At 46.3% G+C, this 16152-nt stretch overlaps 1 protein-coding gene across 1 annotated transcript; it reads right to left on the bottom strand.

Moving 5' to 3' along the window:
• Nucleotides 1-808: 808 nt before the first annotated feature.
• PGD (phosphogluconate dehydrogenase) lies at nucleotides 809-16152 on the bottom strand. Its single transcript, XM_027110242.1, has 13 exons — nucleotides 16035-16152; nucleotides 15340-15415; nucleotides 14462-14641; nucleotides 12233-12298; nucleotides 11531-11649; nucleotides 9749-9818; nucleotides 6749-6883; nucleotides 4957-5146; nucleotides 2603-2733; nucleotides 2221-2354; nucleotides 1701-1800; nucleotides 1434-1556; nucleotides 809-1336 (listed from the first exon to the last, which is right to left on the bottom strand). The coding sequence occupies exons 1-13, from the start codon at nucleotides 16040-16042 to the stop codon at nucleotides 1217-1219; spliced, it is 1452 nt and encodes a 483-aa protein (XP_026966043.1). The 5' UTR covers nucleotides 16043-16152; the 3' UTR covers nucleotides 809-1216.

The following is a 16152-nucleotide window of genomic DNA, read 5'->3' on the forward strand; positions in this document are numbered from 1 at the left end:
TTTTAGCGATAAAGGAGCTTCCGTTTATTTTGCCCTGTGCCATAATGGCCTCACCTGGTTGCTCATTAGAAATACAGAATGTGGGGCCCCACCCCAGACCTGCTGACTCAGAATCTGCCTTTTTTTCCCAAGATCCACCTCCTGGCAGGGTGGTGGGAAGGGGTTATGGTGGTAGTGTATTCAGTTAAGATCTGTCTGTCGTTACTTGAGCACACAGAGGAGCCCTGCCAGGAACTTTTTGAGGGCCGGTTTCCAAAGTGAATTCACCAGTGAGTGCTGAGAAGTAACATTTGGTTTCTAACTCTCAGAAATGCCACTGCTTCAGGGACAGGCACACCTGAAGTGGTAATAATAATAATTACCACTTAAGTAGGTGCTTATTATGTGTCAAGTGTCAGTCTGTTTTTACTAGGTGAATCTTCAAAATAACCTTAAGGAGGCAGGTACGATGATTATCCCCATTTTACAAATGAGAAGACTGAGGCCAGAGAGATTAAATAATTTGCCCGAAGTCATAAGCCTGTACACCCACCCCTTGACTACCTCTCCTCACCCTTCCCTCCAGAGTTAATCATTACCTAACTTTGCTGTTCCTGGTACTATTATTGAGGTCTTTTCTTTCTTTTCTTTTTTTTTTTTTAAAGAAAACAAAAAGGAAAATATTTAAGAAGGATAAATAAAGGAAGGAAATAAACTAATTCAAATGTAATGAAACCGGGTGCACATCCTTCTACCAATGAGGATATGGCTCAGTGTGGATAAGGTGAGAATATTTAAGAATCTGGAGAAGAAGCATAAATATGATTTTTTTTTTTTTAAATTTTTATTAAATAAAGGCAAAAGGGAATTCAGCTGCATGATACAAAGACTCCAGTTTGATCAAATTCCACAAAAACCTTTCCCACCTATGTGAGAAGAGCTCTGTCTCCCTAACCCACGGGGGACACGCGGGAAACACCGCCTCAGGGAGCTGGCTCTCGAGGTCGCGCACACGCTCAATTTCTGCTCCATCCCAAGAGGCGAGGGCAGAGGATGCGATGGTTCTCACAGATCTACTTTACAAATAAACTCGGGTTGACTCTTCAGAGGAGTCTCTTACGACACTTTATTTTCAAAGATCTGAGAAGAAAGTAGGGCAAAGGGCCATGTAAGCAGTGCTGTGTGGCAAGTGGAATGTACCGGTCTGTGGAGTCGTGGCGCGTTTAACAGAATCTCATCAGGCATTGTATGAAGACGAGGACACGCTGCCACCGTGGCCTGTCCAGTTGGTGTGGATAAACTGTCCTGGCTTGTTCAAGAGTTCATAGGTGTGAGCCCCAAAGTAATCGCGCTGAGCCTAGAAAATAAGAAATGGGTTGGTTATAGGACAGACGCAGGCACATGACCCGAGGTACCACCCAGGTTCATGTTCATCGCCTACTCCAAAAGCTCACCTGGATTAGGTTGGCTGGCAGCATCTTGTGTCTGTATCCATCGTAGAAGGAAAGAGCAGTGGTGAAGCAGGGCATGGGAATGCCTGTCTGGACACCAGTACTGACTGCCCGCCGCCAGGAGTCCTGAGCAAAAAAAGTAAAGCCAACGACTAGTGATTTGCTCAAAGAAAAGACAACAGATTTTCATGCATAAATGAAATAGCAGACCCCCCAGAGCAAAACTCACTAAGACAGAATTCCCGTACTACGCAGCTCTGGGCTACATACCTGGCAGTTTTCCACAGCTGACTTAAAGAAGTCATCTAGTAGTAGGTTCTGAAGTCCTGGGTTTCGATCAAATGCATCTTTTATCTTTCCCAGGAATACACTGAAATAATCAAGAGGGAAAAAAATCAATGAATCTTAACTAGCAGGCTGAACACCTGGCAGAAAGCAGGGGAAGTAAGTTGGAAGCTGACAGATACCCTCGCGAGGTACGAAGGCACCTGTCCCCCCATCCCCACCAGCTCGCTGTACGTGCCGTGAATACAGACAGCCCAGGTCCCGAGAGGTGAGGGCCAAGGGCACAACCATGCTCACAGAACTACTTTAGACGGGGAAGGATGGACACTCGAGTTAGAATAACTGACGTGCAGGAAGAAAGTGAGATGTGACACCTAAACCTGCCTGGTTGCCAACGTCCCAGCGAGAGGACTCAACTGTACCAGTTCCAGGGAAACCGTCCCCGAGAGCGCCCTAAGACCACAGCGCTCCCGCACGGCAGGTGGCAGGTGCCCCGACCACTCACCTCCTGATGATGCAGCCCCCCCTCCACATCAGGGCAATGCCACCATAGTTGAGGGTCCAGCCAAATTCAGTGGCTGCCTGTCTTAGCAGCATAAAGCCCTGAGCATAAGAGATGATCTTGGAAGCATAGAGCGCCTAAAGGAGGGCACAAAGACTCATCAGAACTGCGGCTGGCCCACGGCTGCCTAATCCCCGCCCCGCCCCACCCGCCACACACACCCCCTCCCCCGCCACCGCAGTGCAGCTCTAACGAGGACACGGTTTAGGAAAGGCTGCATATCAGATCAACGGGCAAGGCTGGACAGACCCCACGTCCTCCCCGTGGCCTCGGGGTGTTCTCCCCGCCAGTCCCATCCCGCTGCCACTGCGGGGCGGCACCCCACCTTTCGAATGTCCTCCAGGAATGATTTCTTATCTCCTTCGAACTGGACCTTTTGAGGCCCCTTCAGCTTTTGGCTGGCTTGAATCCTCTCGTCCTTCAGAGATGATAAGCATCGAGCAAAGACCGCTTCTCCTATGTGGGGGGAGGGGGAGATAACAAGTCACCACAACTCACAGGCAGCACCCGAGGAGGAGCGCACACGAGCCAGAGAAGATGAGGGAAAAGAGCAATGCAGCACGATTTCCAGTTTTACCACGAGCGCAAAGTCTCAACCTTCGGCCGCAAAGCTAACCTGCATCAGAAAGAACTTTCATAAAAAGCTCTAACGGTTAATTTGAAAATGAAAACTCCAAGTCAGTCTCCAACATAAATACACGTATTCAACCTCAAAGATCACCATGAACTTCAAAGGGGAATTTTAAGGGGAAAAAACGAAGAGCAAAACCACTATCATTAAGAATTACTCCGTGTTGGTCCTCCAGTAAAATTTCAGTTCCATTTGCGAGGACTTTAATTTATAAATGGTCACCAAAGACTTCATTGCTTTTCTTTCGAGGCACTAATACTCATCACTTTGAAACGAGTACACTGAGACTTCTCCCTTCAAAAACTCCATTTTCTAATTCTTACAGTTTAGTTTTTGCTATGTCCATGGTCACCATTACAGTTTCACAATTTTACTTCATTTGAATAAAAAATATTTCAATATTTTTGGGGGATGGGGGCTGTGCTGTGCAGCATGTGGGATCTTAGTTCCCCGACCAGGGCTTGGACCCTCATCTCTGTACTGGAAGGCGGATTCTTAACCACTGGACTGCCAGGGAAGTCCCCAATATGGTATTTTAATATTAAAATATTAGTATCTTAAAAATTATCACTTATAAATGCTTGCCCAGTTGACACTTTATATAATTAGAATAAATTAACCATTTTTTCCCCCAACAGACAGAATGAAGTAAAACCTTTGGGAACTAACAGAGGACTTTATTTCTGAGGAAAGAGTTCTGGCCATAAACTTGAGAGCAGGTGTCTCCCTGTCCTTGTCCTTGCCCTGCTCTCTGGGCGCCTGCAGTGCACACACAGGATGACTTAGCATTCTTAGGCAGAAGCTTCAGAAGACAAAAAGCAGGAAGAGGCGAGTGTGGCGTAACCCTCCGGGGGTTACCTAAAGATTAGCTGGAAGACTCATTTCCCCGCCAGTTCAACAAACAAGAACGGCACGCGGCCAGGGAGGAAGCCTGACTACCATCAGCTGGAAGGTAGGGTACAAAGTCTCCGAAACAAGAGAGTAGGATTCTTTTTGAGGCAGTGATGAATAAACTGCTCCCAGTTACTGTTCCTTTGGGCCCCCGCCCAGGGTAGCGCTCAGATTAGCTAAAAAGCAGTCAACTTCCTTCTCTGTAGAGCTGGACTAAGCAAACTGCTTCCCTCCTTACTGTGCCTGCAACTACCCAGTTCACTGTAAACAGTCAGGCATAATTAACAGGAAACCAAAGGCAGGAGGAGACTAGAGAGGGAAAGGCAACCTATGTCTGGAAGAGTCAACAAGAAAACTTGTTTTATTACTGCAGGGGGAACCATTCTGCCAGGAGCAAAGATCAGCCTTCATTAAGCAGACCAGGAGCCTCCATTCTCCTTTTCCAATCTTGACAGAATGTATCTATTTTATTCTTAAAGAACCATCACGTAGTTTTGTTAATCCCCTTATTATTTTTGTTTTATTTCTGCTTTTTATTATTTCCTTCTCTCTACAACTTTTTGAGTTTGATGCTTAGCTCATTAAGACAAGATAAAAAACATGGATGGGAAGGATATACACTCACTTCAGGACAGTAGTTTTCTTCTAAAAGAAAAAGGGTAAGGAACTTAGGAAAAGAATATTAAAGGACTGGAAATGCTTAGGTAATATTTTATTCCTCAAATATCTGAGAAAAAAACCTCAGCAAAATAGTAATAAATGTTGAGTACATAAACTTTTATTATTCTGTGAACTTTTGTATGAAAAATTCCATTACAGTTAGCTTCCCTATTAGAAAGATCTTAGGTCATTGACTACAATTTAATCACTAACGTTAAAACGATCCCCAAAGTCAAACTGGCTAAGACAGGTAGTAACTTTTGAATTTATCTCAAAGCTCACATGCTTGACAGAAGGATTATAAAGAAGAGATTCAATAGCAGCTTCAGCCTCTCTCACACCGTCAACTTATTCAAGGGCAGAAAGAGCAGACCACACTCGGAAAGCCGACTAGGGTTGAAGAGATTCTCTGAGAGATCTGGTAACTCTTAGTTGCCAGAAAGACACCAGGGTCAAAACAGTGAGATGAAAAGGTTCAATCCAAAGCTGAGTGTTACCAATGAGGGTGACGGGGACGCCGTACTCCAGGGCAGAGATGGCGGTCCACTTCCCGGTGCCCTTCTGCCCCGCGCTGTCCCTGATTTTTGGCAGCAGGTGTTCGCCATCAGTATCTTGGAACCTGAGAATATTGGCTGTGATCTCAATCAGGAATGAGTCCAGCTCTGTCTTATTCCATTCCTCAAAGGCCTGTGCGCAGGATGTGAAAGAAAACAATGTGGGAGAACTAGGATTATACCGGAGATGCTCCCTTAACTGATTCATCCCTTTCCCATGTAAATATTGACCGATGCTCACAGCCTGCTCAACCCGAGGCTACCAGGCTCCTCTGCAGGACACCCGAACACTTCTGCCACCAGCTGAGTTTTATGCTAACCAACAGTCAGCTGCTTCTGATTTCAACCTGTTCATGCTGATTTTCTGGTCACCAGGCCAGTGCTTTCCTCAGAGCCAGGTGTCCCCTCACCTCGCTTGGGTTTTCGTACAGTCACTTTCCTTGATCACCCGATCTAGAGCAGCCTCTTCCTCCCGTTTACTTTTCTTTATAATAGTGATCACGAACAGGTTTTATATATTTAGTCATTACTGCCTATCTTTCCAAGGTCCATGAGGGCAGGGACTTTGTTTCTTCCACTAATATATCCCCAACATACAACAGTGCCCGGCACTCATATTATATAAACCAATTAAATATGAACTCAAAAAGAAAAGCAATGTTTCTATGAAAACTAAGTCAAACTGTTTTGGAAAGAACAATAAAGGCAAGTTAGTGAAACAAAATAAGTGGGGATGACGCAATTTTTTTTTTTTTGGCCACACTGCATGGCTTGTGGGATCTTAGTTCCCCAACCAGGGGTTGAACCCAGGCCCTTGGCAGTGAGAGTGCAGAGTCCTAACCACTGGACCACCACGGAATTCCCAACACAAATTTTAAAATTAGGAGGGAAAAGAATGTAAAAAATCTGGAAGGATTCTGCACTGTGTGCCTCGAAAGTGCCTTTAAATCATGTTCCACTTGAAATAACTGAAACTACAAACTCTAGATGATAAGAAAGTTGATTAGAATGCTAAGCAGCAGAGCCACACTTAAAAGAAGGACCTGGCTCTCCATGAAATGATGGGTGATTGAACGTACCTTCCTATATTTTCAGTTAAAATAAATGTTTGCCTAGTTAATGATGCTGAAGTATTTACAGAAAACAGTACAAATGTCTGCAGTTTACTTTGAAGTGTATTTTTTAAAAAAGATAAAACTAATAGACGAATGGACGATATTCGACAAAGTAAGCAGAGTAAAATGTTAATGGTAGAATCTAGGTTGTGTGTATGTAACTGATCACTGTCCAATTCTTTCAATTTTGTTGTATGTTTGAACATTTTCATAATAAAATGTTGGGGGAAATGCTTATGTTTCCCAACTTTGACTACCTTTTTTTGAATAGCTGTCTAACAGCCAGTCCCACCTGGATCAGAAAAGCGAGCTTCTGCTGCACCTCCCACATGGGACCAACGGAGGATCAAACGAGACCAGGCAATTAAGTGACACAGGCCTGACACAGTCAGGGTCCCTGAGTGGGAGAGAGGATTACACCAAGAGTCTCTGGGAACTTCTGGCTTAGTGACTGGCTATCAGATTTTATGGTCCTGTTACTGAGAGCTTCCCTTAGATTAGGCTGAGTCCATCCAGGCCACCAGAATGACCAAGGGAAAAAGAATGAGGAAGGACTTATCGTCACCAGCAAAGCCTTCTCACCTGAGCAGCGCTCCCCCCGCCCAGGGCCCAGGATTCACCTTTGCCATCTCCTTGTGCTCCATGCCCAGGACATCTTTCATCAGGTGGTAGGCCTCACAGATGAGCTGCATGTCTCCGTACTCTATCCCATTGTGCACCATCTTCACAAAGTGTCCTGCCCCCTCGTCCCCCACCTGTTAGAGCCACAAGCGCCAAGAGGCCTTCAGGGAGCCAGGAAATACACCAGAGAAGTCCACATCCAGTTCTTTGGCAAGGCTCCCTCCCCATACAAAAAAATAACAAATACGAACAAATATTTACAGTATTTTCAAAAGAAGAATCATCATATAACAACTCAACACAAGCTTCAATCCAGCACGATGCTATTGTAAACTAACTCCAAATTCATTCCTTTAAAGGTTTTTCAAAATCCCCAAATTCACTGTGAAGTACCCACAGGTCTTTAGCCTACATTTCCCATTCTTTCTCATTGTTATTAAAAGTAGCTCCCCAGCCCCCTCCCACGAGTAAAGGGTCTTCTTCCCCCTGGTTATTTTTCTAGCAACCGCAGGTGGAAAGAAGCTAATTAAGTCACTTGTACTGTAAACAATATATAAAGGTACTGTAGTTGTAATGGCCACCGAGAGACAAAATGACCTCAGATGCAAGGTCTGCCCTTGTAAGCCCAGAAATGTGTTCTTGCCAGGGTCCCACAACTGACAAGGTACTGATTTCTAATAAAGCTGGCAAGATGTATAAAATCAGAATACCAGTCTGTAAATTTATGATGAGAAATTTAACTATGTATCTTAATGGTTACAAGTGTTAGTCTGATCAACACATCCTGTCCCTGTGGACAAGCTACTTGGGAAGCCAGATTATCTGAAAACTGGTTGGAGGGCAAGGAGTCAGAACAAGGAGAGTTCTGCAGTCAGACACTCCCGTCACCATGACAGGGATATGCCTGCCGGTGGACCAGTGCTGGCAGCACTGCTGGGGTGGATGCTGTCACACTGCCACCCTGACATAGAGACTTCCTCTATCTATGTTTCCATTGCTGGCCTACCCTTTCTGATTTCTTTTTTTTTTTAATTTATTTTGGCTGTGTTGGCTCCTCGTTGCTGTGCGCGGGTTTTCTCTAGTTGCGGTGAGTGGGGGCTACTCTTCGTTGTGGTGCACGGGCTTCTCATTGCGGTGGCTTCTCTTGCTGCGGAGCATGGGCTCTAGGCGCGCGGGCTTCAGTAGTTGTGGCTCGCGAGCTCTAGAGCGCAGGCTCAGTAGCTGTGGCACACAGGCTTAGCTGCTCTGCGCCATGTGGGATCTTCCCGGGCCAGGGCTCGAACCCATGTCCCCTGCATTGGCAGACAGACTCCTAACCACCATGCCACCAAGGAAGTCCCCCCTTTCTGATTTTGACACTTTCTTTGGCCATGAAGTAACATGGCCAGTAATACCTTGCTTCACCCCTTCCTTCCTGTAACTTCAAAACTGAGCTAAGGGGTGCCTGCTTTTAGTATCTATACCAGTTTTTTCTTTTCAGTAACCTAAGAGTAAGGCTTGGGGTTATAGGAAGTCAACAGGAGTTGATCAAGATACACAGGCAAGTACTGTTAACTTCCTCATGATTTATGTCCTAAATGTATCTAAAAAGAAGTTACTGTCACTGTATTTTTTTTTTTTTTTTTTACTGCAGCAGTGTATTGTTAAGGAACAAAAGCTCCCTTCCCAATCCTTCACACTAGTAAGAAAATTACTCAGTCTTCTAAATCACAGCACCAGCGTCTCTCCGCGCTAAGCAGGTTCTGACTGAACTCAGTGACCACTGGTTAAAATGTAAGGAGCGGCTTAGTCACCAGGCACTGTGAGGCCTGGGGGGAGGACTCCCCTCATCCCCCATGGGCCCAAGTCCTCATTTCTTCTCTACCTTTTATCTCATATAAAGCAAAACTAACATCATAAAAATGGCACGTAGAATAAAATTCAAGGGGATCAGGAGCTAAAGAGAACTTGGAGGTCATCCAGTCCAACCCCCATATTTGACAGGTGAGAAAACTGAAGCCCATGGAAGAAAATGACTTGCCTAATGTCACACTGCTAGTCAATGGAGAGCCAGAAAGACAACTCAGGTCTCCCCTGCCTAGTGTTTTTTTTTTTCCATCCATGGGATGGACTAAGGCTGTAACAAGGGATAAAATTTATTTTACCAGCAACATAAAATATATGGAGGGAAAGAATTTGCCTCGGCCTCCTTCGCATTCAGTGAGGGCAAAGAGCTGCAGCTTACTCTGTTCTAAGCACAGAATACCTACCCCAGGGAGCAAATTCCACGTTTGACTCTGACATTCTCTCTCTCTCTTTTCTTTTCCTCCCCTACCCCCTTGACATTCTTTCTTTCTTGTTCTTTTTGGGTTTTTTTGGCCACGCCATGCGGCTTGCGGGATCTTAGTTCCTCAAGCAGGGATTGAACCCAGGCCACGGCGGTGAGAGTGCAGAGTCCTAACCACTGGACCACCAGGCAACTCCCTTGACATCCTCTCTTTAGCCATGAAGTAACATGACGAAGAAAATCTTACTTCACCTCATCCTTCCTGTTCCTCTTTTTCTTTTTTTTTTTTTTTGTGGTACGCGGGACTCTCACTGTTGTGGCCTCTCCCGTTGCGGAGCACAGGCTCCGGACGCGCAGGCTCAGTGGCCATGGCTCACGGGCCCAGCCGCTCCGCGGCACGTGGGATCTTCCCAGACCGGGGCACGAACCCGCATCCCCTGAATCGGCAGGCGGACTCTCAACCACTGCGCCACCAGGGAAGCCCTTCCTGTTCCTTTTTTAAGGAATCCATATTTTAGATGAATTGACAAGGGCTGCTTTTAATATCAACCTCCAGTTAAGATATAAGGACATGTACAACTGATGCATTTTCGGCATTGTCTGTGCTAGCGACGTAAACATTGAGGAGCTTATGTCACAAAGCAAACCGCTGGGACCATGGTGATCCTTGCTCTGCCCCTGGTCATGTCAGTGCCCGTGGCACCAAGTGGCTTCAGGGGGGCCCACAACGTACCCAGTCACAGCAGGGTTCTCCAGTCCCCACTTTTGCGGCGATGCCCTGGAAGATGGCCTTGATGTGGGGCCTGTAGGAAGGAAGTGGGTGGTTCAGCTGCTGACAAGGGGCCTGGGTCTCCACGAAATTCTCAAGGACTCCCCCCCTGCCCCCCAATTGTTTCCTTTCTAGCGGTCGGTGGAAGTGCCCACAAAAAAGTAATGAATAAGCTGAGTCCTCAAGGTAAATCAGTCAGCGGCTGCGGACCATCTGATTCGAGACAGGAGACAAAAAGGCTGGGTGAGAGGGTCAGCAAAGCCCCAGAAGACATTTCTATCGCACTATCAGAAGAAGCTGTGATTCCAAGCGGTTCCTGTAGCGACTGCTTCTATCAGTCTGGATGTATGTTATCAAGCACAGCAGGATTCTGGACAGAAAGAACCATGCAACGTTTCCAAGAGCTACATTCCTTATCATCCAGAGAAAAAGCAACTGTTGTTCATTCCTTCCCCGCCTCCCCTAGGCGCACAGAGTAACTCCTGACGCTGTTCCCTACTGTTCTCCTCACTTTTGACCAATAAAGCCTTCTTCACAAAAGGGTTTTGGTAAAGACACAAAACTTGACAGGGCTGCAAAGTGAACACTCAGGAGGAGGGGGCTGGGGTAGCTACATCTTAAGCTTTTAGAGCTTCCCTGAACTTTGACTGATTGTTTCAGGTAAAAGTACCATTTCTGCTTCTAACAGGTCAGTGTGAGAAAATGTATTAATGAGAACTAGAGCACCTCTGTATAGCAGACTTCTTCATGTGTATTGTCTGCATTTGTAACAGCCCACTTAGCGGTACCCCAAAATAAATATTTTTAAGTTTTTGAGAAGCAGGAAGGCCTTTATTTCTAGACTTTAACATACTGAAGAGAATCCCCAGACTTAATCATTAGGGAGGTAATTAAAAGACTAATCTTCCCCAGTCAACCCCTCACCTTTGGGGATTAGGTTTGATCACTCCTTACTTTAATGCCTAATATAAGTCTAGAATATTCGGAAACCGAACTCACTCGGAAAAGCGCGTTGCCTTCCCACGTCTCCCTCACAAGGATCCTTCCTTTTCTATTTCTTTCTCTTCTGCTCCATCTCTCTATCATCCTCTATCTGGCTTTCTCTCTTCCTGCAGTCTCAACAGCGGTGTTTCCTTCAGTCTACATTATGTATAATTAATTACTTGCATCTTTTCATTTTAATCCTCTATCCCGCTCATCACCCACAGCCTATGCCTTATACAGCCCTCCTGCTACATCATCACCAAAGCATCCCCCCTTCTGCGGCCAACCCTTCCTCTTATACACAACACAGTGAGCAGTGTAAAATTCGTTTTTTCCCCAGTCAAATAAAAATTTTCCACCTCATTCCCTGGGACGAAAGAGGCCCTGTCTGACTTTGCCATTACTCACAATGATTAAATACACCATATATGAGTTGAAGAGGCAGACCTTACTCGTAAGTCCAGACAGTGCACAGGACATTATCTGAGCTGCCTCATTAAAGCCTCTGAACCCTTGAAGCCTATTTAGAACTTCCATTATTGGTACTAGAGGAAATAACAGAAGAAAAAAGGAAAGGAGGATCAGGCACACGCGTTATGTCAAAGCAAAAAAATGTATACATAAAAGAAATATTTCCAGCATCTCCCATCTCCAATACTCAGACTGCACAGAGGAGATCGGGTGGCAGAACTGCTCACAGCTCACCCGTTCTCTCACCTTGCGTCCCTGTGTCGACGCAAGGGTGGTGCCTTTGGTACTCACCAAGCCTCTTTGTTTCCTCCTGGCATAAGTGATGGGCCATACCGGGCCCCATCCTCTCCACCACTAACTCCACTCCCCACAAACAAGATTCCCTTGGCCTTGAGGTCTCGACACCGTCTCTACATGAGAGAAAAAGAATTTCGTCATGCTTCCCTAAAATCAGTTTCTCCCACTGAATGAGAAGAGGTACAAGACAGGTATGGAGATCCCACATTTGACTAAATGACCCAAGGATCCACTAAGAACCTGGTCATTCAGGAAATTTAATCCCCTTTCTGACTTACTAATCCCCTCTGTTTGGGAATTCAAAAAAAAAATCCATGGAAGTTTAATATGGCTACCCTGTCCTCAAAGGGAAATAATAAAGCTAAACATACATTCTCATTTTACAGGAAATGACCTTGTACACGAGACCATCAGCAATGTGGTGCTCACCCACATTGCACACTGATGTATCACGGAGTGGCTGGACAGGAAGGGAAGACTGAGCATAAACGCCCAGCCTGCCGTATCTAAGCAGCAGTCATTCTTTTCAGTTACGTGTGTGACTAATGAGAATCTCATCCATCAGGTATGTCTTAATGGCCAATCCCAAAAGAGCACCACAGAAAGACGTCTACTCTTCTGTCACATGTGCAATGCTGGTACTTTTTTCTAGAATGTTCTCAGAACCTGGAAGAATGTGGACTGAAAAATGCTTACCGTGGTATCCCTATATTCAGAATTTCCTCCATCGATGATGATGTCACCAGTGTCCAACAAGGGTACCTGTAACCAGACACCAGCATTAAGGCGGACCAAAAAAATAAAAGACAAAAATAAACATACCTTGACCAATTAAAGCAAACAAGAATTTATCCCAAATAAACCCTGTCTGAAAGTATACATATATTATTTAATCTTCAACAATCCTCTCTGGGGCTAGAGCTAGACCCTATTTAAAAGCTCAGGGCTAGCAAACCCAGTCAGAACTCTCCACAACCGAAATAATCCTTTTTAACTAAGATTTTTACAACGAACAAAACCTACTTGGAAAATTTTGTGTTTCCAATGTGTACCACCTGCCTGATATTTATTCCCAGATTGGATTAGCTCTAAAAGACCTATAAAATCTCTGCCTAAAACAGAGTAGGGGTCCAGTAAATATCAAATGGTTTTGTGTATGAATAAACAATTTGATCACCACCACTTGGAGATGGCAGCAAGAGACCAAGCCTTGAACAAGAGTATCTTCCTACGCCACACCAGTCAGGCTGGCTTTATTACTGTATTCATTATTCAGTCTCCCCCAACAAGGCTCCAGGTAACATTACTTAATACTGTCCTATGCTGAAGAGTACTCTACCATTTTTCAGTCCATTCTGTCTGTAGCTGACCATAGGCAGCTTGGCATCTTACTACACAACGTCTGGTGTGTCCTTTATCACAACGTTCTTCCTTTCTAGGTCTTTTTTTTTTTTTAACGGTAGCATACTGGTTACAAATTCCTCTCCCTGTAGAAACAACCCCACTGGTAACATTACTCCTCTGGGAAAGGAATGTTCATCCCTTTCCTTTGTTTATTGTTACAACACTTCTCACAACAAAACATTTCTTCCAAATGGCTAATGCCTTGGTTTTTTCAGAGCTGATACTGTAGAACTGTTTTTCAGTATCGATGGGGTTAGCCAAAAAGTTCTTTCGATTAATGAATACGTTGTTCAATAAAGTTCTTGGTGAAGATGAAAAATGTCTTTGCAGGGCACTGGCAATGAGGTTGTTTCCGTTTACTGATGGTGAGGGCAATCCTCCTGGTTAATACAGTATGATCTTCCCCCAGAGGTATGTTGAGGAAAGGGGCCCTAGAGGCGTCCCCCCAGAAGCTTATAGCAACAGCGCTTTGACCAGGAGGTGCCGGGCACGCTCCCTGGGGAAAAGGCAGCTGTCCCTTCGGCCCCTCCTCTCCCACAGACACCCCAGTGGAGGAGTGGCCATCAGGCCTCCAGTGAGAACAAGCTGGGGAGAGTACAGATGGCGGTGACCACGAACAAATGGGTCCACTATCCCCTGGCCCTGAGGTGGCGGAAAGCCTAAATAAGGGGTCAGACTACAATGTGTCAAAGAACTAAGATCAGCGCCTCTGTGACGCAAACGCCCCCTCAGCTGATGATCAGGGACCAGAACTGCACAGAGGCAGCCACCTACCACAGCACGGCCAGCACCACCCAGGTGCCTACTTTCTTCTTCCAAAAAAAGATACATTTGCTAGGACTCCCTAGGGGGATCTCTTGTCATTTATATTAAATGATACAACAATTTGAGAATTGTTGCTTTATAGGAATACTGAGAAAAATGAAATCTATTTCTAAATTTGGACAGTAAGGTTTAATAGTGACTAGCACTAAACATTCATAATACACAATCAAAACTATAAGTTTTTTTTTTTTGAATATCAAAGATAGAGCTCACTGAGATTACTACTGTTTCTATTCTGGTTGATAATGAATTCTTATGGACGTGTCTCTTGCTGTCCTCAGAATTTTATATACTAACAATTACTACCACTTGAGGGTATGTTTTTACTTAATTGGTGCCAGTCAAGTTAACCAACACTGAGACTCTTAAGCAACATTTTGTCAGAACTGAGCAGATCATATCCAAAAATTGAAAAGGGACAAAATTTCTTAAGCAAAAAGAAGTGAGGGACTCCTCTGGGGATCCAGTGGTTAAGAATCCGCCTTCCAATGCAGGGGATGTGGGTTCGATCCCTGGTCGGAGAGCTAAGATCCCACATAAAGCGAGGCAACTAAGCCTGCACGCTCTATAGCCTGCGCGCCAGAATGGGAGAGACCCGACGCGGCCAAAAAAAAAAAAAAAAAGTGAAATAGCTAAAGGAAGGGAACGAGAGACGTTCTGTCACACGAGTAGCAGCGGGGAGAGAGCTGGCCTCACCAGTTTTTCAATGAAATCATCGACGGCCTGACCAGCCTTCACAAGCAGAATGATCCGCCGAGGCTTCTTCAGCTTGGAGACCATCTCCTCCAAGGAGTGAGCACCAACCACCCTGGTGCCCTTCGCCTCATTGGCCAAGAACTCGTCAACTTTGGAGACTGTCCTATTAAAAGCACAGACCTATAAGGACAAAAGGCCTGATCAGGACATCTGGGACATACAAGACCTTCAGACTGAGGACCAAGTGACAATGGAATGTCTATGCAGCCCAAGGTTTTGGGGAGGTAGGACCCTGATTCTACCTTTTCCCCACTCAAGTGCTGACTGATCACCATAAAGTTAATTTTAATAGGATGAAAACGTAAAGAACTGAATATAAGCAAATGTCAACTGCCCAAAACTTATCAGGCTGGATAAGAGTCTGTCGCTGTTTGGTTAGGACTCAAATCTGGGAACAAGCTAGTTCCAGACTGTTATCTTCTGTCACTGATAATCCTGTATCTAAGCCAGTTTAGTATTCACACCCGAACGTTTCACCAGATCCCATTAGGCAATAAAGTCAGAAATCTATACTCCCAGCGGGACTTCTCCTCCTTAGGATACCGACAGGTTTATTCAAGGCTGCAGAACTGACAGAACCTGCAGATACATTTAGCAGGACTCTCCTTCCTCGGAGAGCTGTGGAGCTGCCCCTCCCACACCCACATGCAAAGTGGTGCTTCTCAATCTCTTGCAAAAACGTCCTAAGCAGCAACAGGGCACATATAAAGAGAACCATGTTCCACGTTATATGGGTTCTTCGGAATCAGAACGGTCACCAGCACTCAGACTAAGGCAACAAGAATCCGTAAGGGAAGAGTGTGCCCCTCCTAACTTACCACAAAGCCGTGGTCGTTCATGTTCAAAATTAAGTTCTGGCCCATGACAGCCAGTCCAATCAGCGCAATATCCGCTCTAAGAGACGGGGAAAGGAACAAAGGAAACCGTCAGCTTCACTTAATTCATTCCAAGTCAGAAACCCTGAGCTTTCTAGCTTTTGCTGTGATTGATAACACGTCTTAACTTTCCTCTAACCCCCTCCTCCCTTTTGCACTTTAGATCCCGGGCTTGCAGCCTTCCGTGAAACTCGAGGCGGGCCACCCCGCTCTGCCACTTAACGGGTCCTCATGTTCTCCTGGGCCAACCAAGAGGGGGCCCGCAGGAGGGGGTCCACGGCACTAAGCCTCTTCTGCGCTCTATCCGAGCTGCTGACGACTCGTTCCAGGCCTCCCGTCTCCCACAGCCGGACCGTCCAGCAGCCCGGGCTTCCCGCGGCCACGCCTGTCCCCTCCCCTCGCGCCCTTCCTAGGAACCAGATCCGCCTGCGCCGCCGCGAGGGGCAGAGGGGCTGGGTCCGAGAAAAGGCGAGGCCGCGGGGCTGGCTCGGAGTCTGGCGGCTCCCTGGAGGGCCGGGGCTCCAGGCGCCACGAGGCCGGGCTCAGAAGACCCCCGGGGCGAGGCGACGTCTGGGGCGACTCCGGCCTCCGCGTCGGCCCTCGGAAAGTTCCCCGGCCGCCCGCGGGCGGCCACTCACTGGGCCATGGCGGCGGCGGCGGCAGAGCAGGCTGGACCGAGGAGAACCGGCGAACAGCGAGCCGCAGCGGGGACGACCGGGACTGAATTCTTCTCCGGCTCGCCTCCCGAGGCCCAGG

The sequence above is a fragment of the Aethalodelphis obliquidens genome, unplaced genomic scaffold (assembly GCF_003676395.1).
Source record: "Aethalodelphis obliquidens isolate GAN/ISIS:26980383/991018 unplaced genomic scaffold, ASM367639v1 scaffold9, whole genome shotgun sequence".
NCBI lineage: Eukaryota > Metazoa > Chordata > Mammalia > Artiodactyla > Delphinidae > Aethalodelphis > Aethalodelphis obliquidens.